Genomic DNA, 25,699 nt, shown 5'->3' on the forward strand with positions numbered 1-25,699 from the left:
GTCATGTCATGGCCAGCTCCGATCCAGAGGAACCTCCCTTAGGGCCCGGAGAGTGGAGACTGGAGCCCCATCCATAGTTTTAGCTCAATCCTTTGGATTGCTGAATAAACGTTTTATCTCTATCTCTATCTCTCTCCCCCTCTGTGTTACTGATATAATAAATACACACACATAGGTTCCTAAGAATTAATTATCATGCAATTTGTTTCTGGATAGATTCGATAAAACCATATTTACAGCCATTTTCTGTAGTCACACCCGATCGCGGTAGACGGGCTTCTGTAACGTTTACAACTTCAGCGAACTGACTATGACAAGTAAACGAATCGCGACGACAGAGCCGTCTTAGCGGCCAATGTTTTAAGGTAATCTTTCCCTAGATAGCTATATTACACTGGGAGCTACAGACTATCTCTGGAGCGAGCGGGCGCTATTTTGGTGTCGACGTGACTCGATAGATTCACGAAATTTTGGTCACAACCCAGCGGAATACAGCTTCGTTGTAAAAAATTCCGGGCGTTTCGTGGATGCCGAGCGTGCAGCATTGTAGGATTAAAAGAGTACTATCGGCGTCAAATGAAACGCGAACACGAAAATACGAACCAGAACGCGCGAAATTGAAAAATACAGTTAGCGGAGTTCATATAATGGCACGATATTTGTATGTATTTGGAAATCCACTCTTCCCAACTTTGTTTTTGTAACTAAGCCACGCGTCATGTTGGCTTGCGTGGAAAGAAATGGCGCTATTTGTGCGTTCAGGTTCATATTTTCGTGTTCGCGTTTCAGTCAGTGACGCCGACAGTACGTCGACGCGATCAACACTTTTATCTTCGCCGCACCTGTCCACCGTCGGCCTCATAGCCCAGAAAGGAGGGACACGCGTTGCGTTACGGACCATGAAAACGGCATCCGGCGCGGCATTTGAAGGAATTGAAAGTTTTGTCAGCACACGGCTACAGTGTACGATCCACGGTGTTTTATGTTGTCGGATAAACTATACTCCGGAAACATAATGCCGCGTTTCTGTCGTTTTGTGGGGCGGCTCCATAAAGCCAGGCGGATGTGCGCAAAAATATGAAGCTGACATTGAACTCTGTGAACCCTATAGTTATTGATCTTAGGGCACATGTTCGTAATTTAAAAAAAATTGGATTAATTCATTCATTCACTCATCAGCCTCTTTATGGTGTATAGTGCAGGATGTATATAGTGCCTCTTCCGATATAGAAGGTTTACACGAGGGTTGCTGCTTTTGCACCAGAAAACCTTTATAGCCCCACTACAGCGGTAAGCGATGTCATTACCTCCTCTATCGACGAAGCAGCACTCCAGACACTGGGGTATAAGGAAAGCACACTTACAAATATAATGGCTTGAGGTGCGTGTCACAGCAAACGCGTAGCCCCCCCCCCCCATTTTTTTTCGTAAACCTGAGGGAAATTGCACAAGACGTACGCGTATATGTGCGTTTCGCTCGAACTTGGGTTTCTCGAAAGACTTGCAGCGTTCTCTTGATATAAATAAAGCCAGCTAATTAATGAAGCTAGCCACTTGTATACAGATATCGAACCAGGTAAAAACGCTAGCTCGAATCTGGCTTATTGTGCTCGGAGATATATTCGCCCTCAGTCGCGAGAGGAGCGCGTAATAAGCGTAATCTTTTAGATGAGGGGAGGGGGGGGGGATAGTCGTGCACCTCATGCGCGAAACGAACGCGCGCACTCCGTTGCATGAGGGGTGACCCTCAGGCCGACTGCGTAGATTACTTCACCATTATCGCCCGCATTCCGACCACGTGCGCTTTCATCACAGCCACGTACACGCGTGGCGATGAGCGAACAACTCCCCTGTGCACACGTGCGTATGTGGGGAGTTGACTTTGAAGGTATTTGCGTGTGTGTGAATGTGAAGACCGCCTGTCGCAAGCGTTCGACACGATCCAACAAATTCCCATCGAAACACGCGTTCACTCCTAGTCATTTCCATCCCGCTCGAGTCGAGCGGGCACCTGTCAAACCCAGCAGCGAGTTCTCCTCAGGAAGCGTCAGGTATACGCTGTCGCCCATTCCGTACGGACGGCCGAAGGCTTGCGGTGTATTTGCGAATCTGCGGGGATTTCGCGTAGAGTCACTTTAAATCTCGCGCCGTACGAGAATCTGATGACGACGATGGCGATGGGTGAAGCCAAGCGTGCGTGTCTGCTTATCCATTCTGTCTCATAAGTGAAATAAAAAAGAAATTGATAAAAAAAAATTGGCGCAGCTTGCACTATAAAACAGCAGAGCTGGTGGTCGACCTAGCTTGAGGACGGATCCCAGGAGAGAGGGAGCAGCCGGAGCCCAGCAGTGCAAATCCGTCCTGGACGGCACTGTAAAGCAAAGACGATTGAACTATGTACAGTGTTTTATTCTGCGGCAATCGTCGTCATCACTTTCGTCGTCGTCTTCCGACGGCACAACCGCGTAGGGCAAATCCTTTTGTAGCGCGTCCTCGCCTTGGTAGACCTCCACTTCTTCGTCAGCTGGTCCGGTGGCTGTCTCCACGTGTGGATTGTGAAGGGATTGCTTGTCAGATTCGTCGCCATCGTCTTCGGCGCGGCGAACCCGTGGCGCGCCGGTCGCTACACGACGGCGACGACGAAGGCGGGAGCTAAACGTGCTGAGTAAAGTTTATCCGCAAGGCTTACAAGACGGCCCTGGGCTTGATATGCAGCACCAGCACGGCCAGGCTACTCGAGCTGGGGGTGCACAACACCCTCGAGGAAATCAGCGAGGCCCAAACGACGGCGCAGCTCGAGCGCCTCGCCTCCACAAGAACGGGCAGGCGCATCTTGGAGCGCCTCGGGATGGGACCGAAGACCACGGACTCGCATCGGCACGAGACGACGCAGCTCCAGCCGGAGGTGATGCAGCGGCTCCGGATCCTCCCGCTACCCCGCAACGTCCACCCCGACCGCAACCGCGGCCGCCGAGAAGCGAGGGCACGCGCCCTCGCCGCGACGCACGCAAACGACACGGGCGCCCTGTACGTGGACGCCGCCCGGTACCCCGACAGACCCGACGCCTACGTCGCGGTGGCGGTCCGCGCCACCACGGGTGAAGTGTACAGCGCCTGCAGCGTCCGCGCCCAGTCCGCCCGCCAGGCGGAGGAGACTGCGATCGCAGTGGCGCTGACGGACCCGCGATGCACCACGGTGATCAGTGACTCGCGCTCGGCCATCGCGAACTACGCCAAGAACAACGTGTGTGAAAGTGCTGTGCGCGTTGTGAGGTGTCGTGCAGTGATCAGTGAAGCGGTGCCGGCCACCCACCTCCGGTGGTTTCCGGCGCACACGGAGATCCGAGACGTGGGCGGTGGTCTTCCCAACCGCAACGAGACGGCGGACGCCGCCGCGCGAGGACTGACCAACCGCGCGGCGGCGGCGACGGCGAGTCCGGCCGGCGGCCACCGAGCTGCCGGCGGGGCCCCCCCTCCTCCTCCGAGCTCCGCGGCGAAAGACCACCGAGAAGACGACGACGACGACGACGGGTGGGACCCGGAGCCCCTCCTCACGTACGGGGAGGTGCTGGAGTGGTACCGCCTCGGCCGCCGCACAGCGCCACCGCCCCACCCGGGACTCACGCGTACGCAGGCACGTGTGCCCGGACGTCTACGTCAGTGATGTGTGCAGTGTATGTGAGCGTGAACGCGCAACTTTGGCCCACATCCTGTGGGACTGTGCAGTGCATCCTGTAGAAGCAGCGGACCTCTACGGCCGGTTGCCGGACACCATCGTCAGTGCCGCGAACTCACCGGACCTGACATCATCACAAACCTTCGTCGTCCAGCAGCTCGAGGCTGCTCTCGCCAGGCAGAGGCGGAGAGAGGCGCCGACGGGGGGGAAAGGGACGAGTTCCCGAGTACCTTTCGCGCGCCGCTCTCGCCGACGCCGGCGGGGCCTAGTCCCGAGGGCGACGTAAACGCGTCGGGGGGAGGGAGCGGCTCTGTGTAGCCCGGACCTCCCCTCTGCTGGCATTAAATAAAGTCTTTCTCTCTCTCTCTCTCTCATCCAACTCGATATGCAGACGCATGTCCATTGTGCCATCAAGAAAAACAACCCACCCTCTACCACACCACACGGGAATGCCAAAGCACAACGGCTGTCCCCAAAATCAGAAACCCTAATGCGGAGCAATGGGCGGCACTGCTGGCCAGCACCTGCTGTGAAGACCAGATCGGTCTGATTCAGCGGGCACGCAAAGCAGCAGAGGCCGTTGCAGCCCTGGACCAAGGGTACCACCCCCGCTGACCTCGTTGGGAACTGTCTCACGTGGCACGAGCCCGCGGTGGAGTGCCTCCCAACCACTGAAAAAAAATATATAAACGTTTTCCCTCCCCCCCCCCCACCCCCCACCCCTCCATCAACCCCCGCTGCAGCTCACATGTGGCGGATTCTGCTAACACACACCTTCCCACGTGGCAGCCGATCGCGGAGGCCACGTTTCTCGCATCGCACCCAACTGGTCCACACACACCCCCACATTTTCACATCCCGCTTAATTGCTCAGCAAGTGGGGCTCTGGACACCCACTACCACTCCCTTTGTGAGTGCCCAGCCTCGAGCCCCATACCCCCCTTCCCCTCCCCCACACTCTGGGAACAAAACCCTGGGGAGCCCAGACATCTGGTGACGTCGCGGGCACTGGACGTCGCGGAGGCCTTATGGACCTCCGCCTTTCCTAATCCCAGAGACAAATAAAGTTTGCTCTCTCTCTCTCTCTCTCTCTCTCTCTCTCTCTCTCTCTCTCTCTCTCTCTCTCTCTCTCTCTCTCTCTCTCTCTCTCTCTCTCATGTTACGTAAGCCCACGAACAAGTCCGGAGTACGCCGGACGGATTTGCGTCTAAACCGCTCTGCTGCTAAAAAATGAAAGACCGAGACAGGAGGAGAGAGAGAGAGAGAGAGAGAGAGAGAGAGAGAGAGAGAGAGAGAGAGAGAGAGAGAGAGAGAGAGAGAAGCGCGAAATGCCGAAACGCTAGAAAGCGAACAACGCTACCGCGTTGCCCTACTCCACGAGCGTTCCAAGCGGAACGTTATTTTCATCTACCTCTCGTTGCTACTGCCGTTTCATTTCTTAAATGCCGCCAGGAGGTAGAGCTGGCCATAGCAGGCGACAGTTTTCTGCCGTTGATGTAGTATTTCTTTTGCTATCGTAAAAACCAAGCATTTATGATTTTTTTTAATAAAGAGACCCTGAAAATACCACTTATGTATTGATTTTCTGCCTTATATTTGCGTAATGCATGTCTTGTTCTTGTTCAACAATATTGACAAGAATGAACACTGACATCTTACTTAGACGTTTAGATTTGACTGTGAGTATATAAGACTATTGCGTTTCACTTTGGCCGGGTGGCTGAATCGAGCCACAGACAGACAGACAGACAGACAGACAGGCAGACCAAAATTTCTGCTAGAAGTGGCCCAAGAAAGACTATCGTCTTTAAAAAGACGAACGCACGCCCTTGGCACGTGCGTACACACGAAAATCACAGCTATTTCTTGGTGGACGCCTCAAGCAAAGGCAGCCACATGTTAAAACGCTCAGCAAACCGTGTCATTTATGTAATATATTTATATATACAGGGTGCCCCACGGAACATGGACCAAAGACTAAACTTACAAAAGTAGGACTTTCCCGGGCAAAGTGATTCAATCTAACACAATTTTTGCAACTGGCGAATTAAACAACCAACAGTGCATGTAGTAATTTAACCCGTGCATGTAGCCGCCTGGCAATCACAATTTTAGATCGTCAAAAGAGCAATCTAATCAGCATTTCCGTGAAAATTGAATTTTCGATATTTCAACGCTTTAGAAAAAATGCCCCGAAAGAGGAGCGCGCGTGTTTCAAGCCTCGAGCGGCTCGGCACGCCATCGCACCGGATAAACACAGTATTTACTCGATTCTAAGCACCTTTTTTTTTTTCCGCGTTTGCGATGCCCGAAGTGAGGGAGGCGCTTAGATTCGAAAAACCTGGATGCCGCCCCACCACCACGTTTTTTTTTCTTTTTTCGCGGCCGTATCTCGACGAGACATGCGCAGAGAACAATGTTTTATTTGGCAAGCATTCAAAAGAAAAAAAAATTACAGACAGTGAACCCTCCGCGTACGTCTGATACTCTGTCACTCTCACTGCCATTCGAGTCCGTTGCGCCGCCTGGGCCGCCGGTCTCGGTATCCCCCAGTAGGTCGTCTTCTGTTCCATTGAAGGGGTTTGTAATTGAAAACTTCAAATTATTTGGCCACAACGTCAACCAGGGCCCGCTTCCACGCGCCTGAAATCCACCTTGCGACAGTTGCTTAGAGAAGGATCGAGGTGCTTAAATTCTCATGCAAACGTTTTTTCTCCATTTTTCACCCCCCGAAAGTAGGGATCGAAGGGTGCTTCGAATCTCAAAAATACGGTATATAGAGGCACAATCCGGACATTTTCGAGCGGCGTTGCGATGTCCGTCTATTGCAGAATTTGTTCTGAAAACGTTCAAGCTACCCGACGCGGTGGCTTAATGGCTAAGGCGTTGCGCTGCTTAGCACAAGGTAGTATATATCATCCCATGGGGATGATATATACTACCGTGTCTTAAACATGTTTTTCAAAATAAAATTTCGTTTTTCTTTTTTGCGCCAAAGGTGCACCTGCGCGCTGCTGAGCACGCGTGGTCGCGGGTTCGATTCCCGGCCGCGGCGGCCGCTTTTATGATGGAGGCGAACAGCGAAAACGCGCGTGTGTACGAGATTTCGGCGCACGTTAAAGATCCCCAGGTGGTCAAAATTAATCCCGAGCCCTCCACTACGGCGCGCCTCATCGCCTGCGTTGCGTCGGCGCGCTAAACCCTACAATCAATCAATCAATCAATCAATCAATCAATCAATCAATCAATCAATCAATCAATCAATCAAAACGTTCAAGCTGCAGCGACAGAGAAATTTCCAGCTGTGGGCTGATATGCCTAATCCTTTGCTGAAAAGCTTGCGGCTTGTCAGGGAGCAAAGATAAAATCCCAGGTCGTGCATGTACGCTGTCGTATACTCACGAATAAATCTGTTAAGGGATTTAATCAACCGCTTCTAAACGCGTTAATCTACTCCCTGGTATAAGTAACTTCTGGTTCCGTAGTCTGTGGAAATTTATCGTCAGCGAGTTAAAACTGTGGTTCCATGCATGAGCAACGGTACGTGCACAGACATCGTCTTCTGTGGCGTTGAAAGTACGATAATGGCTGCGGCGTGTGTTTCTCTCGTGAAGCAACGGTAGTGACGTCGAAATAAAGAACTTGATGTCGTATTTTTCGTAGTGTTTGCGACAGTGAGCTGCAAGAGTTGTCACCACTTACAGTGACGACGATGTAGCGAATACACGCGGAATTTTTTTTTCTCTTGCAAAACGCGGTTGCAGCGAGAGCTATATGCAAGTCTGCTCCGCATTTTGATGTCAACGCTGAGGAATTGCTTCAGCCTTCAGGTAGTGCGCGCGCTGCGGTGTACTCCTGTGCTTAGCGAGTTGTCTTAGAATGCCAATCAATGAAATGCGTTAACTACAGCGATAAATACCAAACGTATCCGAATTTCGCAACGTTATACGGCACTTGATTGTAAAAAAGGAGTAAGCGTTCATTAACGTGCACTCGTATTTTGCTAGAACGTCTCGTTTTATGGTTTAGAAATAACATGAGACGCAGCAATTTCGTGGTTATATCGCAATCGAACAAGAACCAGTTTTCGCCTATATCCCTTCATCAGCTGTATAACCATCGCCTGATGTGGTTTTTTGATAAGCGGGCTGCTAAAAAAAAAAAAGAGGACCCAAAAGAATTTGAGACGATAGGAAATTTAAACTAGTTTTTATTCCGTTGCTGTGACACCAGACGATCGGTCTCTATGATGCTGCATCTTTAAGCAAAAATAACAGCAAAATGCGACCTTCGTGCAATGTCTGAGCGCCGAGAGAGCGGTGTGGTTTAAAGAGAATTTATTTATTTATTTATTCATTTTTGTTTTTTTTTATTTATTTACAATACCCCTAAAGTCCCCCGTGAGGGGGCATTACATTGGGGGGGGGGGGGGGGGGCGCTACATCAGCCCATATATTGCGTTAGAGCAAGAAAAAAGGCAAACAAACAAAAAAACAAAAAAACACGAAGGTTCAAACTGAAAACGCGAATAGACACTGTAAGCTTGAAACGAACGATAATGCAAAATTCAATACACAGTAACAATGAAAAAAAAAGAGACGAATATGATACAAATAGTTTAAATTCTAACACGAACACGATGTACAACACAAAAGCACAACACAAAAAAAAAAAGGGAGAGAAAAAATTTGGGACAAGCGACTATATCGTTGCAACAGTTCAGAAGATACATGGTTCACAGCCCCGTGGTGTTTTTCTTTCTTCCACTACATGTCTGCGCGTTTTTGTGCGTAAAATGTTAAGTGGTGATACATTCTTCAATTCGGTGTCGGCGTCACTAGCGGAGCTGTGCACAGACTCGTTACGGATTAACGAGATTGCGAAAACGCAGGACACCGCCGGAATGCAGTAAAAACGAGGATGGCGAAACTAAGCGAGACTTCGTGGCAAGGCGATTGCGACACGTTGCGCACCCACAAGTGCTGTGCATCGTATGCATGCTGTGAGACGCAAGCCGAGGGCGCTTTGAGGCGAGCGCGCATCTCCCAAGCAACATGGCGGCGGTGTCGTCTGCTGTCGCGTGTGTGTCGTCTGCTTATCGTCGCGTGCGTCGCACACAATACCAAAGTTATCGCGCACTTTGCGCCGCGCCTCGATGCGGGTCGGTCACCTGACGGTGCGTGTAGCGGGGTCAGTGCACAGATACACGGCGTAGTGACATAACGATAGTCTTGCATCTGCGGCCCCAAACGGAAAACGGCCACCACTTGGACCGGCTCCGAAGTGCCCTGATGGCGGGAAAATCGAACCAGGCCGGAGCCAGAGTAATCCTAGAGCTGAGCGATTGTCTCCTCGAGTGCAATGTGTCTCGCTTTGTTGTCCTCGTTTGTTACGGTATATCTGCTTGGACACGCCGCGGTGGCTCAGTGGACGGCGTTGTGCTGCATAGCCCAAGGACGCGGGCTCGATCGCGACCGCGGTGGCTGCTTTTCTGGAGACAAAAAACCGAAAACGCCCGTGTGTCGAGATTTCGGCGCACGTTAGAGATTCCCAGGTGGTCAAAGTAAATCAGCTCTCCACAACGGCGCGCCTCATAGCCCAGATGTGTACCTTCGGCGCGTTAAACCCCACAATCATCACGGTTTGTAATTCGGCTCAATCGTTCACGGGGCTGACGCGAAATCAGCATACTTTACGCCTGCATCTAATAGAGAGGAGCCAGAAAAAAAAATGCCTTCTTTCAAAACTTCCATTCGGCAACGAGCGCATGTCACATTTGATTTCAAAGGGCCACCGCAAACCATGTGTAACCGCAAATATTAGGGGCCAGGAAGGGCGATTACCTCGATGTCCGACTGCCAATCGGAGCTCCGGTATCTTATCTGGAATGCGTTCGGGAGAGAAGGATCGCGTCCTCCTGGGATAGCAGGCGAGACGAGTGTTTTTTCGCGCATTGCTGCCTAATGAGCAGTTCTGGAACGCGAGATTGGAATGCGTCTATCAGGAAGACCACGGGATATACGATGCGCACACATACGTTTCCGCTTGAAACTGGACTGAGCAAATCAACACGTTGTGCCTTTTCATAGCCTGCAGGGAGGTGTTACTCGAGAAAAAAAATATACATCATAAGGACAAGTTGGCGTTACTGACTGACTGTGATTGATTGATCGATTCGTATCATCGCCCAGTTAAAACCACCGGAACCAGACTTTACGCCTGGAGAGATAATTCCTTCCCTGGAGCTGACTAAAAGGTCCTGAAGTGCTTTCACAAATTCTTCGCCATTTCATAGGCCAGTTAAGTACCGTATCTTTATCGGTGTCTAATGGTGAACACACGTATATAAAAAAATTCAGGATCACCACAGTACCGAATATTATCAAGACTTTACTACGTTTTCATTTTCATATTGTAGGGCCGCTATAGCATTGATTTTTGTCGCTGAAAGATTGCCCACACAAATGCCCAAACAAGCTTCCCAGGAAACGTTTATCCCATAGGGATGAATGGGGTTGCCACCTGCCCAGTTTTGGACCGGCCCGACCAGTTTTTTAAACAGCGGGCCGGTTGCGCCCATACTTAAAGCCGGCCGTCATTGGCCGGTTTTTTGGCCCTCGTGCCGTGATTATGTCCATTTTGGCGTTTTATAAGCGCCAATTCAACAACTAAGACGATAAATGTGTGTCCAAAAGCTGCGCAAAGACACGCGAGCAGAGAAAATACGCGGACGAGCGCGCTGCCTGAGATGGAGGGGGACCCTTTTTCGTCCGACAATATCACGGACGCGCCGAACCCAGCAGCCATGGCTCGCAAACAAGCAGATGCCACGGTGGGGCCAGTTGTCTTCGGCCTTCGTTTACAGGAAAAAAACATTCCTATTGAGTGATAACAAACAACAAATAATGCTGCAGCCTAAAATGCGCGGTTCGCTTTGCAGAGAGGGCAGTCAGCTGTCCCGAAGTGAGCGCGGAAATTGCGTGGAAAAGGAAAATGGCGCTGCGGGAGGGACGCAATGTGCGGCCCCTCTTTTTCTGCTGCCTGTCCTAGTCCCCTGAAAGCAATATAATACAACCGAACGAAAAACATTTGCGCTACTCTAAACCTATTTGGATCATACGTGCATACATGAGAAAAAACCCTGAAATGTACATGTGGTGCCGGCTTACACTTTTAAATTAGGCATGCACATTCGGATAGCCACGTTTATCTTATAAAATTGAGCATTTACAAATGTAGAAACGTGAAATTTCAATTTCAAGGTGGCTATTTAAATTCACGGTGAATGCAGCATCAGACTGTGCTCACACGTTCTGCAACGTAAATGAAAAAAAAAAAAAGCATGTTGGCAAAACATAACGGGTACTTTTAATGTGTTTTGCTAAATGCCTTTCCATGTGGAATTTAAAACAACTTGCAACTGCTCTCGTGGTTTACAAATAGAAATAACCGTGGCAATTTCATAGCATTTGGGGCAAATCGGGTTCGAATCGTGTTTCGCGGTCCGTGCAAGCGTCTGCGCTTTGGTGCATTTCCTGCCGGAAACTATACTTGTCACTGGACAACTGCATTTGGATGCCGTGTCGCATTTAAATAACGGGGACTTCCGTGGGCGCATTGAAACATGACGCCTTTTTTTTGCCGGCGTAAAAACGCACTTGACTCCGTACAAAACGGTGCACGGTTTACACCCACATAGATGCTACCTAGCGAGCACTCTGGCTGAGCCTAAAGTGTACCACATTTTCTGGCGACCGCCGTCAGGGGCACTTATTTTTTGCGGCGCGAGTCCGGAGAGCACGTCGTGACACCGCGAAAGGATATATAAGGTTGGGTTAATCGGAAAATCCTTTGTAGAGCTGCATTCAAGGTGGATCTCGAATTTCCCCTTAGACACGAAATTTCAAAGCTGGAAATTTCAAAACTATCTAAAAGGCTTCATTTGTGTATGGATATATCTCCCAGCAAGTTTCAACAGTAACCGTTCAGTATAACATATTATAAATCCATTTTATAATCTTTGCGCGCACGAGAAGGCGAGAACAGATACCATTTTGCAATCGGCATCAGCACGACGCCGTGAGTCAGTAGTATTAACTCTATGACGCCGTGTGCTCGTCCTGGCGCCACTTTCCTCCATGTGGCGCCAAACAGCCAAACTGCAGATGTGAGGGCTCCCCGTGACGTGGCCAACGCGCTGGCTGCGGTTGGCGCGCGCTGTTCTGCCGTGTGTACACGTCACTGTTTTGGGACTGACGTCAATGTGGACGCGAGCGAGCGCAAGCGCGTCCACAGCGGCAATGGTGCGACGAGAACGGTGACGTCACGAGCTCCCTCCTGTCATGGCGGCCGCCTCGGTGTTCGTTTGGTCGAAATCGAAACTGACACGAATAAACGAGGCTGTAAATAGTTATTTACTCTGCTACCAACAGTCTAATGTGCCATTGTATGATTAGTATGCTGGTAGGCATCCATAACAGCAAAAAAAAAAAAAAAAAAAACCCTTGAACACGAAAATTTTTTTGAACGCGAAAAAACCTTGAACACGAAAGTGCTCCTTTAAACGAGTGTTTATTACTCCTTCCAAGTGCAATGATGTATCCGAGGAAGCCACACCAACAGTTGCAAATGGGTGAACTATTCCAGAGATTTCAACCAGTCTTTACGATTTTTTTTTTCTGTCAGTGACTCGGCAACTGTATGCTCTGCCTCCCTGCTACAACGATATAGCTTGGCACACTATCACCACGGACGCGGGAAATTAATTCTCTCCTCCTCACCCTCGCCTCCCCTGGGCCGAGGTGACAACCTTTCGCTGGCTCCAAACAAACTCCTACTTCTCCACCTGCAAATTATTCCTGCACTCTCCATCTAGCACATGGCATGCGAGTGACAACACAACCTATCCGTACCCCAGTGGGTGGGCCAGCTGACAAGCTCCGACCTTGCATCCCAGTGCCGGTTGTAGCGAGGAACTGGACGACCAGTGAAGCTGGGGCTACCTCCACATGGGAGGCGCGCAGACACCCCAACATCAGCACTCGCTAAAATAAAAGTTCGATCACTCTCCCTCTCTCCCTTATTCAAGCGAAGCTTGTATTGGCTGACTTGCACTGTCAGTGGTGGTGTACGCCGAAATGCATGGCGGGAAAGACAACTTAATTTATATGCTCACTGTTCGCAGCTGGCGCAGGCGCGCGTGCACAAGTGCCGCGCTATGCCACAATGGGAACCAATTAGTGCCGTTGCTCGCATCACAACGCGTCGCTGGTGCGGTCGCTTGCTCTCGCGGGGTAGTTCACCTTCTATTGTGGCATGGGTAAGCCACGCGTCGTTCCCTCCGCAGAAGAGTGGGCAGCCACCGAAAAAATTAAATGTTCCGATAATCGCAGAAGAATGATCTACAGTAACGTGTACCAAGTGTAAAGCTCAGAAAAATGAAAGGTCGATCAACGGTTTTGCCTTCAGATTTTGGTCATTGCCTTTAGATTTCGGCAGAAGTGTTTTCGTTTTTGTTTTGCGGTCATTGCGTTTTGATTTTGGCCGTTTTCGCTTCCACTGAGGTCAAGCTTTGTGAGCACCCCTGTTTCTGAACGAAAGGGGTTATAGTATTTTTTAAATTTTTTTCTTATTACCTCCATCTCACGCAACTTTCTTGAGTGGGGCAGCAGCAGCAGCAGCTGATAAAACAAAACTGGCGGCAACTGAGGAATACACAACAGCAAATGGGGGTACACAGCGCAGAGGCGCGAGTGCTGAAGACGCCAAAGAGAAAGCCGACTTGAAGAGGGAATGGGGTTGCAAGGCGAAAGAGGTAGAAGAATTGACGCTGCACGTCAGACACCCCGTTCGAGGTGGTACAAGTAAAGTGTGGTGTGACAGTCCACCAGGCTCCAGAATTTACGGTCAACCACATGGCAAGGCGACCCGGGCACTTTCCTGTGCTGCCGTGCCACCTATTCCATGTGCTCCAATGAGGCTGCCTGCCACCAGCAACAAAAGTGCGGTGCCCAAGGAACTGCGAGACTTGCTTTCTCTCTTGGCTTGTCGTGTCTACCAGGACTTTGTGGTGAACATTATTTGCTTCAACGTTCTCTTTAACAATTTATCATCGTCGTACGTAGATAAATTGGTCACGCCTCACTTGAATTTACGGGGTACTATGACAGCCCCAAGGCCTTGCCAATAACTCCGCACCTTTAAAAAGCAATATGCAGATCCTATACCTACATTTCCATGATGTTTTGGACATATAGTTGGCATGATTTAACGATTAACAACAGAAAAAGAAGGAAATAAACGAAATGAGAGATGCATAAAAAACAACAATTTGCAGGCAGCTGGTGACACATGTGCATGCAGGCACACTGCTGCCCTGTTTTGTTTTGCCATCGCTTTGCCCTTTGCCCCTCATCATGCAAAGGAAGGCATGTCACCGTTTTGTTTTCTTTCCTCTTATCCTCTTTGCTGTTGTTCACCCACTTCTTCGACTGTGGAAAGTAGCACTGGGGACAGAATTGTGCACCTTTGAACACTGCAAAGGCAACTGGGTCACCTCAGCCATGCCCTAAAAGGAAGCTTGGGTCTCCTACTGTCACAATTACTGCAGCTGAACTAGGGTGATGAAACTGGCACCACAAGGGGTGTGTAATTTCACTTATAGATATGGAATAAATACTTTTAATTACAATTGTTAAAAAACAGTAATGCAATTACCAGTTGCATCTTGCTAAAAAATGGCCACTGGGAGTTTTCCGCATCATTACCTGCAGCCACTGTACTGGCCAGATTCTGGTCCGGGATTGGCGAAGCTGTGACGTCATGTGACCAGATCCAGATAATAATGTCACAGAACCACTCTAGGGGACTATTGAGCCATGATGGAGAGTGATTCAGAGGCTGCAGATGATGATGATGACTGCATGAAGAAAGCTGCATTGCTGCTTCAGATGCAGGGTCCAGAATGGCTGGGCACCCCCATTAATGTAGTGTTGGAAGTGGCATACTATACTGGTCGCATAAAAGATACCCGCACAACGAGAAACTGAAGTTTGTCTGAGGCTCATTGAATGCAACAACTGCAGAGGTATGAATTTCGTGCTTCATGACTTCTCTGCAGCATGACTTTGAAGCAAACCAGATTTTTACTACTTTTATAGTCGGTTCCTATATAGTCGGTTGGTGTTTTAGTTTTCTTTTTGCTTTGGCTAGTATTTAAAAATTCAAGATAGCACTTCCTTTTTTGTTTGGAAAACTACGTATTCATCAATGTTTGTTTTACGCATAAGCTACTCCAAACAGCCCGCCGAAACTCTAAGTTTACACAAATGTCCATTGGAACGTGTCTGATGGCCCAAGATGTGCAAAATTGAGTGCACACTTCATTTTGAAACAATTCTTAAAGAAATAAATCAACAACACTTGCATGTTACAATGAATGAAGCCTAAGTTGTTACATTTGTGAACCTAAGAAGGAAGTACAGTAGAACCTTGTTGATACATTAAAAAAAAAAAAAAAGAAACGCGAGGGAGAAACGTATGATCAGGAAGAAAACGTACAACAGGAAATTTTTAGTGTTAACAATTGAGAGCGTAGCACTGAGAAATCATACGAACCGAGAACGTATCAACAGGGTTCTACTGTATAAACGAATTTCATTGCACTGAGAAACTCGCTCACACCGGGAGACAAGCACACTCGTGTGGCAAACAGACGGCAGCTAGGTATTTATTGACGTGGCACGGGGGTCACCATGGGTGGTGGGGGCGGAGGGTAGTGGTGGTACGCACTGGTGGGGATGCCCTCGTACATGATGCCCGGCTCGGGCACTCCCATGGGCTCATAGCCGTGCCCCACCATGCCGTCCATCATGGGCCGGCTGAGGTGGCCGTCCGCTGCCCACGCAGACACGCCCATGCTGGCCGGGGGCCTGCAAGGAGGACACGCCGAGGTCAGGGGGCACTCCGGTCACTGGGGGGCAAGCGGGAGTGTTTCTTGGAACACTGACGGCCATCACAACCACAAGCTGTTTGCGTGAAAAGAAACAACCAGGCAAAGAGCTGTCAACAGTATTGTCCTACTGCAAGCTTAGCTGGTGAACATACGGTAACTCTCTGCAGCCTGAAAACCTTCTACAAGACCTTGGCACTCGTAGTTAACCCGCAATTGCTAACCAGTATCAAGTGACAAATGAAATTCGCTCGGCGTGTACGACATTAAATTCAACATTATCCGATTTATGTGCTGAGTGGATCATACAGCAAAGTATGAACTAGCACTGGCACTAAGAAGATCTCAAGAGTTCCACTGCCACTAGCAATGCTCGTGCACCGTGAGTTCTTTTAAAGAGAGTGGGACTACGAGAGCCCCCCGCTCCTTACTGCGGCTTCTTCATGCAGTCGCCGTCCGGGTACAGCTTGCGGAACTCGGTGATGAGCTCGGGGTCAGTGAGGCGCACGCCCTCGACCTGGTTGCCCAGGGTGATCCAGTTGGGCTGGACGTTGTGCGGCCGGCCGAAAAGCTCGATCTTGCGCGTGCCGGGCGAGAGGCGCTCGATGATGCCGTAGATCTCGTCGGGCTTGTGGGAGGTGGCGCGCACCTCGGCCACGATGACGTCGCAGTCGAGGCCCCGGTTGATCTCGCGGGGGTGGCCCTTGACGCCCACCAGGCAGTGCTCCTTGCCGTGGTTGAGCCAGTGGCCCGTGCGGCCCGTGCGGATGATGCGCTGCAGCTGGTTGGTCTTGACCCAGATGAGCTCGTCGCAGCGCTCGTAGCCCCACAGCTTCAGGCACTCCCGGCCCAGCTCCATGGCCCGGCCCGTCACCCACAGGAAGATCAGGCCGTCGTCCGTCAGGCTGCGCAACAACCCAAGGGAAACGACCAGGCCTCTCGTCTTCGACCTCGGTGTTGTGCACATTCGCGTAGCCTCAATGGCCTTTCTGTTATCTGTGCAGCTTTGCAGAGGCTTTCTGGACCCCATGACGCGACCGGCTAGTAAAGAGAGAAGGACCGTTTTGCGAAGAACAGTAAAATTGTATTGCATTGTAAATTCATCAATAAATCAAGTACAACTCAATCCGGACCCACAACCTACCTGCCCCTCAATCATGGAAGAGAAGGTATATCATCCATTACATTTTTTAGTATGTATCTTGATGCTACAGAGAGCAGTGCACCGTGTTGCCATCAAATCTCATGTCGGTGTGGTGTGGTGTGCACATGTGGTATTTAGTCATTGACAATTTTGAAGATCCTACTGGCAGTTGCCAGCACTATCCTGATGCTAATTCAATACCTTTTTAAGAAGGCACACTGGTCTTAGAGAAAGTTTCTTTTTACTTTCCAACCAATTTTAATGAAACTTTATGGGCTTTTTCAGTTTTTTTAGCCGGGTCCAAATATCCAATTAGTTTTTTTGTGAGGTAATTAGTTTCTGAGTTAATTAAAAATCTTCCTTGATTGTTCTTAAGAATAATAGGGAAAGAACTATTCAACAAAAAAAATTACCGGCAAGGCATGAATAGATACCAGAAGGTGGGGAACAGTTCTTTATGTTTTGCAATCCCATACAAGTTTACATCAATCTAACTTCTAGGCTTGAAGTACTCCTGCTAACCAGTTAAAAATGATGCTAACTAAACAACTACTGAAACACAACACGCAAAATCTGCTTCCCTTATTTGATGGTTCAAACATTCAGCTTCACAGTGCAAAAGAACTGATCTCCCTAGCTGCACTACATGCTGGGATGTACGCCTCGAGAATTTCTTATCACTGCGATACCACTCGTGGCAAAGTGGGGAATTACGGAAAAATTGTTATTTTTTGTTGAAATCGGGTGTCTATGGCTTTTATAAGTACCTGATACTGTTCCAAGCAAGGAATTTTCAAAGGAAAATCTGTGCAAGTCAAGAGAAAATTGATACCTAAAGAATTGCTTTTTCGAGCAATTTTTCGGTCCCAAAGACCCATGCGCTTCCTTTAAACAAAACAATGACAGCACAGAAACGGGGCTGATCACCCCCAGCTTCCAATTCGCTGAGTCACCTTTTTGTACACCTTTTGACTGCTTCCCGATCAGTCAGTTCCTTTCTTTCAGCAGACACTATGAATTTCTCTGTTCTCTAGCCCAGCAGCGATGGTATGGTGTCCTAGAAGACAGAGGTTGCATTGTCTGGGCCAACAGCAAGGGTCCATTTTGCGATAAAAATTTCTAACGAGGAACTTCTGTGGCGAGCAGCGCCCCAGGCAACTGCTACTCATGGTCTGTCTTTAGTCATTTTTCAATTTTATGGCACCACGTTTTGTAAACCACCTCACATAATTCCTTTGGGTTCAAAATAATTGTAGGCAGTGCAGGTTGCAACAGGAGTTCGTTGCAAAACTCTTGTTGCAGCCAGCACCATGTACAACCTTCCTACATCGCGACAGGGACCCACGCTCCCCGTTGGCTCGCTCCGCAGCAGCGGGGCTACCTGGGTACGTTGAGCTGCCTCATCTCGTCGTCGGACATGGTGCCGTAGGGCAGCTCCATGTGGATGTCCCAGGGCGGGTCGGCCATCACCACCGAGAATTTGCCCAGGATGCTCATGTCGAAGTAGCGCAGGTCGCACTGGATCCACTGCGGAGGGTGTAGCACCGTCGGGCCCGTGCCCCGCAGCATCGCTGGGGGAGAGGACGAGCCGGCCGGCGAGGGCTCGGGCGCCGGGGGACGGGTCACCGGCACCGAACTGTCCACCTGGGGCGACAAGGGGGGCAATCCGTCTCCACACGGGCCTGCCATCGGCCGAGAAAGGCGGCTGCCCTTTCACAGGAGGAATTTAATGGACAGAAGGATGGACTCTCGGACTAAGCTGAGTGATTTGGCAGCATTTTTGTAGTGTGACCTCCCTTGCACAACTTGGTCGTCAAGGGTGGATGGCGACTGCTGCCTTTTTGCACAATTGTCTTACTCTGCTTCTTTTAGTGCACAGCACTTTGGCTGCCGATACTGTGGTTTGACATCGATGTCGGCGTCGTAACCGAGCGAACGAAGAAGGAAAGAAAACAGTGGAGGAAATTGTGGTGAAAGTGTGAGGGGGAGGGCAGTATGCCGGAACGGTGCGAGACGCTCCCCGGCAGCGATGCACGGCAAAAGTGTGAGGGAGAGGCACTGAGACACGCTGGGAACTGGTGACATGCTGCGGGACGACACCAGAGCAGCACATTCTGTTGTGCACTCGACCATGACATGCATTCACTTCCTCAGATGCAGATTGCGATCCGTTCCCGAGACTCAGTTCACGCCGCCGACACAGAGGCTTACCATTGCTGACATTTGCGTGAAAGGTTCAAACACAATTTACAACAACATGCTTGGCAGCGGTGAGGCGCTGAGAGATAACGGCATAGTAGCGCGCGCTGCCGTGCTATTGCTCATCACTCGATCACTTCCTGAGACGCAGCAGGTATGTACCATGACCGAGAAGACTGCATTTCGCACTGTGCACAAATTTCGCATTAGGAAGTATAGTAATCGTTAGTTTTTTTTTTTATTTCATGTGAACAATGCCTGCATCCATATCAACTCCACAGACCTTACACGTGTACAGCTGACCAGTTTTTCCACAGATACATCTGCAGAGTTATTTGGAGCTTAAAGGACAGTGCTGACCAAAGAGAGATTTGATGACTGCCCAGCAAGAAGCTGCTATTCTTTCTTGCATGCTCTTGGGACAAAATAAACGAGAGACATTGCAGCAAAAGTTGTCCACTGCCACCATGTTACACTCCCTAGTCACATCACATGCACGGCAAATTGCTTTGTACATTGCACACACTTTGGCTGTGCACTGGGTGACAACGGCATAATGGCTCTAAGTTGAAGCACAGCCATTAAGACGGTCAAAGGATGAATGGCATGAGGGCGACAATGACCACGAGGGGCTTGATGAATGAGCACAGAAAGGAAAGCCAGCAGTCGAGAACAGAGGACATAGGGGAAGCAGCTTTCTCCTTTTCACGTGAAAAAAGGAATTTTAAAATGTAAGAAAAGAAAGAAAGTGGAGATAAACATGCCCTCTTGGTAGGACGAACCAAACGCACAATTTAGAATTACGTATTCGATGCTTTTCTTGAAGCATTAATGTGCATACAAGAGTAGACTACCCTTAGGTCTGCAACGAAACCTTCACATTTCGCAGTAGCGCCTATGTACACTCGGCTATCGGACACATCAACGACGCGAAGCAGAAGCAGGGGGTGCAGGGGTGGCAGTACCTCGTAGTGGACGTACTTGCAGCTGTCCATGTGGAAGCAGGTGTTGAGGAAGGAGCAGTCGCCCAGCGACTCGTCCGTGTGCTTCTGGATGATCTTGTTGAAGTGCAGCTTGGCGCAGGCCGTCCCCGTGCTCGAGCTGCGGCTGCACTCCTGCTTCGTCCCATGTGGGCAGAACTCCTTCACCTGATAACAGAGGGGGCAGGGGGAGAGACGGAAGGTGTCTTTGACTTTGTTCAGTGGTTGTAGTGGGACCTCATGTCCAGAAGCTAAATACCCCAAACTGCGAGAGATGCCTTAGCGGCTGTTTTGCGGGCGTTTATGAGTTTCGCTCTCACCGAGACTCGGTCACCTCTGCTGATTTCCTAGGCAATCTGTTCCACACAGGCAACTATCTTCAACAGCCGAGTTGAATACAGCTGCGATTCCTGGTATTGCAATAACACAAAAAAGAACAACAAAACGTGATATTTCTTGTCTATTGCTGGAATACTGCAAAGACAGGCTCAACAAGCAGCTCCCACCCTGATGGTACAGATATAGTTGGGAGTTATGACTGACGCACCCAGCAGAGCCTTGGCATAGAAGTTGTGCCTGGCCATGTACAGTAGTGCAGGTAGGTATGAGTGCTCCAGCCAAGATCACGCAGCGCATGTATTTAATGACTAAGGTCTCCACACAATGAGCAAGCGATATGATAAGTGGTGCGCATGCAACACCTGGTGTGCTGGGCGGCACACAAACAGGGCGAGTGCACAAACGTAAGCAGAGCAAAGCACCCGCAATAGTGGCAGTGGCATGTTGCCTAATTAACGTGCTTGCTTCCTACCTCGCTTGTCCTCTTTCCACTCTTTGAGAGCCTCCACACGAAGCCAAAAGGATTCACAGAAGTCCTCATTGCTCAGAATGCCATGCAGAAACTTCCTTGACCCTTCAATACCAGAAAAGGAGCGTAAATGGGTCAAAGATGCTGCCTCCTTGGTTACATTTTTTGGACGCTTTGGCCATTCTAGGTGTGCCCTTGCCAATGAAATAAATGCATTAGGGGTTCATAAAAACGACATTCTCAATCTCATTCACAAGAACACACGAACACACAAACTCCATCTCATTCCAATCGAACACATGAACAAGAAAGTAGTTGAAAAAAGGCAGCAAAAGGGTTCAGGAAACAGCTCTTGTTCTCAGTGCACCTTAACAGCAGGCCACATGCACTTGCAGAGACATCATGCACCCACCCTTGGTGGTGTAAAGTAAATCTGTGTCCATCTCTCAGCCACTCTTTTCTCTTCCTAGCACCCCAATCGGGGGACTTTGAGAGCAGGTCCCATACACTCAAAGCATCATCACGCACACACACCCTTCGTGTGGCGTAAGGTAGGCTTGTCGTCTCCTCTCTCGGTCGTCACTTTTTGTCCCTTCCCCCCCTGGGCCCCCACCGACCTGTGCCCCGCCCTGTGAGCGGAAGCGCTCGACGAGGGAGCGCTCTTTGGCCGTGGGCTTGCTGAGCAGCTCAAGGATCTCCTCGCCCAGCTGCTTGGTCTCCTTCTCCCGGGCCGAGGGCAGCGACAGCAGCGACTCGATCGGGTCCGGCGCCGACCGCTTCTGGGCCCGCTTCTCCTTCGCCTCGCTGCCACCCTCCCCCTGCTGCAATAGCAAGGGCACAGGTGAAGCGGAGCAAGTGTGAGACAGTACGACGCCACGCTAACTGGCACAGCAGAAGGAAAAGAGGAATCGGCAAGGCTTGCTTACCTCCCTAGATCAGACAAGGCAAGGCAACAACGTGCACTGCATCTTGAGTTACATGCCTGCTCCTCATGCCCGCATTGCATCCGAATTTCAAATGCTTTTGAAATGAGTGTGCTCCGTTTTATGCATTCAGCTGAATTATCATTTGAGATGACAAAGCATTACCAGCAAACCCATTTTTTATGCAGGGAGCGTTACCAGGCCACTACTCAGGAATATTTGTTTGCAAAGAACATGCATGTATGAGCGCAATAAGTATTCCTGGGATTGTGGAAGGTACCAGTAAAAGCACTCAGCTGCAGAGCACAAAAGAATCACAATAAATACAAACCGAAAAATTACATTTTTTTTCAACCAAAGTACCTGTGGAAGGAACCCATTCATAACATTACAATTCCTGCAAATTTATTAGCCTAGAGTGATTTTAGGTGACTGAAAGGAACCAGCAGAAACATAAGAGAAGCAGCAAATTGTCACTGCATACGTGTTAATTGCCACAGCGCCATTCAGCGGGAAAAAGGGCACTGACACACACAATTCCTGAAGAAGCAGTGGAACTCATCATTATTTGAATTTGGTGCATTTTCTTTAAAACGTGGAATGTTAAAGCCCTAAAAATGTGTGACTAAAAAATCCACTACTTTGGTAAAATCCACATCTTAGGTAAGCACTGAATTAATCCAATTTAAAAAAAAATGAAATTGTTCTAATCGTTATTGACAATTACCAGACATTTCAATAAAGAAAAAATAAAACTAATTTTTAAACGTCGTCCTGAGACATCCTGTGTGATGTGCACGTTTTAATGTACACCGACCTTAGCAAAAAAATAAAAGCGAAATCTGCTAATTCCAAAAAAGTAAAATGCTTTAATCAAGAAAGAAAGAAAGAAAGAAAGAACCCTTTAATTAAGAAAGAAACAACTACTGTGGGGCTGCCACAGCACTATCGGTAATCAAATTTTTTTTTCAAATTTTAGGGGTTTAACGCGCCGAAGCTGCGTGGGCTATAAGGTGCACTGTAGCGGAGGGCTCCGGATAATTTAGACCACCTTGGTATTGTTAATGTGCACCAAAATCTCAACACATGGGCGTTTTTTGTTTTTGCCTCCATCTAACAAGCGGCTGCCACGGCCAGGATTCGAACCCACGTCCTTGGGCTCAGAAGAACAGTGCCTTAGCCACTGCGGCGAGCACTATAGCTCACCAACTCTACAGCTTGTCAACATTTGAATGTTCACAAAACACATCCACCCATTTCGTGCATAGTGGGTGTAAGCAAAAAGAAAGGAAAAGGTGGCTTTAGAGCAAGTAAATATGGTGCAACCGTTACTAGTTAACCCATAGTGACCGTTTCTTGCTAGTAACTTCAAAGACTACTGCCACGCACACAACATAAGTGTCACGACACTACGGATTGGATTGGCATGTTTTAAACACCAGACTTAATTTGGAAAAGCCCCAACAGTTACCTGGGCATCCACAAAGGCCTGAAGGCGGGTGTGCTCCGCTGAAGTGACCTGTAGGCATGGGGTCCCTTCTGCTGTGCTGTCTTCGTGCAGTGCAATGAGTTCTTGCGCAGCCAGCTTGTGCAACAAGTCTTCGAGTGCATTGAGGTCCACATCCCGGCCCAGTGACCGGCTCACTGTCGCCTGTAGCCGGCGAGAGTCGGCCGGAAGGTCTAGCGCCACATCAAGCAGGCAACGCAGCAGGCGGCGCTCCACCTGGGTTCACACGTCAGGGGACAGCTTGTGACTGAACCTGGCTAGGCCCCTTGGTGATCCCAATGTGGCTTCACATTCAAGGCAGCATTCAACTGGCTGCACCAAGTGTGGACAGGGAGGAGGCCGCTCCCCACCCTAAAGCTTGTAAAACTACCAACCCTACCAAAAAGGGAAGGTGTCCTCCTCCACTGCTTCTACAGAATCCTACACAGCTGCCAAGAATATTGTGCCTCATAAATGCTATCGCACTCACAGTTAAAGCAGACCACACGAGTGGGTACCACTCATTTTATGTTGGTTAATTGAGGCTTATCTGCTTAAATGCGAATGTCAAAAAAAAAAAAAAACGGTTCTACTTTCGGACATCCGTCAGTCTCTGCTGACACACGGTTAGCACGTCAAGAAAGCAGTGCACTAGTTACGTAAACCCTCGCTGTAACAGAAGTGCTCCGACCGGAATTGTCTGCAGCCCAAACTGATGTGTATGTACTTTGAACTGGGCCACCGGAAACACAGTGGTGGGAGACATCGCTTAGTGTGAAGCATGGGCCAGCAATCACTGCGGTGGATAACCTTTGCAAGAAAAGCCCTTCCCTGTTTGCTTTTGCCCACTTCTTCGGCATTTTTTGGGAGAAAACACGGCGGTGATTAGAATACGTTGCAGAAGAGCACAGGCAAAGGGCCACTAGGGCTCGTCCTGTCCTCGCATCGTCCTCTGTTTATTACCGCACCTGTTTTTTGGGTAGCCCTGTAAGTCTTAACAGGAAATGCAGCAGCGAATTCTGTTGCAAAGAAGAGAAGAGTCCCCAGTGTAACTCAAGTGTAGCTGGGAGTGGGGTCATGTAGCAACACAAAGTCCAGTTTCCGCTACTGCTCTGGCCACAGGTTCAGAGATGGTTGGTTTTATGCACAGCGGAGATGATGGCGATGAACGCACATTAAATGGAAACACTCGAGAATAATCGAAGACTTCAAAGATGCCGAAGACTTTTCACTCGCAGGGAAACAGCGTGGAGAACAGTGGTGCAAGCATAGCCACAAGGATAGGTTAGGTTGTGCAACATTAGCTTCGGTTAACTAGTTAGTTTCGGTTAGGTTAGGTCTGAGCCGCTGCCAAAAGTTCTGCCTGGGGTGCTGGTTCCAAGTTTTGGTTAGACTGGGCAAGCTGCCTGCAGCGCTGTGGATGCTACACGGCTCTCCACCAAACCGCCCACACCCCGTACCTTTGGAACTGCTGGGCGCAGCTTGAGACGACAGGTAACGCAGAAGGGGGTGAAATCTCGATCGTTCTTTCACAGGTCTGCTCTGTGTATGGTTCATGCTGCCGTGCAACAGCATAACTCGGGAGGGACCGAACTTGCGGTTCACCGCAGTAAAAAGGCAGCTGTACTAACACTTTTCAAAGAGACACCTTGAAGGGCGTGCTCAGTGAAAAGAGGTAAAAACCGCGGCACATATGTTGTACAACAATGCGTCTGTTTGATTTTGAAGCCCGCAACCAGAACATGAGCTATTCTGAAACGTTACATCAAGCTTAGAACGTTAAGACTGTACAAAACTTTTACCTTCGCCGGCATGCGCTTTAGTAAAGGACCTTGGCTGTGAAAGCGTCGCAACGACAGCACAAGTTACTTGGGGTTCCGTAGAACTACAGGTCCTTGCGTACCTCGTCAACATCGGTAGCAGTAGTGGACGCAGAATCGGCTCCCTGAGTCCCAGCTGATTGACTGGCCGGTTGTGGAGACCCAGCAGACTGGTGTAGAAGAGAACTCAACGCACCGCTGCTGTCCTCGTTGACGTTGGTGACAGGCTCCGTAGAAATGCCCTGCACGATCTCCTGGCGCTCTTTCTTGCGGCGCTGGAGGCGCTCGCGCAGGCTCGTCTGCCGCGATTTGAACTCTTGCATGTCCTTCCAAGCGTCCGACATGGTGATATTGTGAATGCAGGAACCTGCTATAACAGTTGAAACTTTGTTTAAAGAACCACCGACGCACACTTCGCTGCACCGGGCTCAAGCCTCTGGGAAGAAAAGAACAGAGCGATTTGCTTCTTTTGCAACTCTGAAAACTGCTTTAGTTCTTCAGGGCTCTTCTTGGGAGGCAAAGTTTGAAGAAATTACTTCTAGAAAAAGCGATCGCGAACAAGAACCAACTCATGTCAGAATGTCAACAAACAATCGATGGACCCCGCCATTTTGCGATTACGGGTAACGTCTGATGGTGATGATAATAAAAAGTGCACTGCTGCGTATAAAAATGTGCCCACACAGTACCAATTTTGCATTAACTAAGTCGCA

General features: G+C 49.5%; 2 protein-coding genes across 2 annotated transcripts; one reads left to right on the forward strand and one right to left on the reverse strand.

The window, feature by feature from the left end:
- Positions 1-2,674: 2,674 nt before the first annotated feature.
- LOC144152384 (uncharacterized) lies at positions 2,675-12,666 on the forward strand (the record flags this gene model as incomplete). Its single annotated transcript, XM_077683652.1, is given in 2 exon segments — positions 2,675-3,045; positions 12,633-12,666. Coding segments are annotated over 2 exon segments (405 nt in total), but the record flags the coding sequence as incomplete, so codon positions are not given.
- A 2,713-nt stretch (positions 12,667-15,379) lies between these two features.
- Positions 15,380-25,632, reverse strand: Mettl3 (methyltransferase like 3). Its single transcript, XM_077685629.1, has 7 exons — positions 25,070-25,632; positions 23,152-23,403; positions 21,375-21,578; positions 19,935-20,117; positions 18,152-18,414; positions 16,058-16,531; positions 15,380-15,606 (listed from the first exon to the last, which is right to left on the reverse strand). The coding sequence occupies exons 1-7, from the start codon at positions 25,328-25,330 to the stop codon at positions 15,405-15,407; spliced, it is 1,839 nt and encodes a 612-aa protein (XP_077541755.1). The 5' UTR covers positions 25,331-25,632; the 3' UTR covers positions 15,380-15,404.
- Positions 25,633-25,699: the final 67 nt, after the last annotated feature.

The sequence above is a fragment of the Haemaphysalis longicornis genome, unplaced genomic scaffold, assembly GCF_048455015.1.
Source record: "Haemaphysalis longicornis isolate Haplotype H1 unplaced genomic scaffold, Haemaphysalis longicornis Haplotype H1 scaffold_9, whole genome shotgun sequence".
Taxonomy (NCBI): Eukaryota; Metazoa; Arthropoda; class Arachnida; order Ixodida; family Ixodidae; genus Haemaphysalis; species Haemaphysalis longicornis.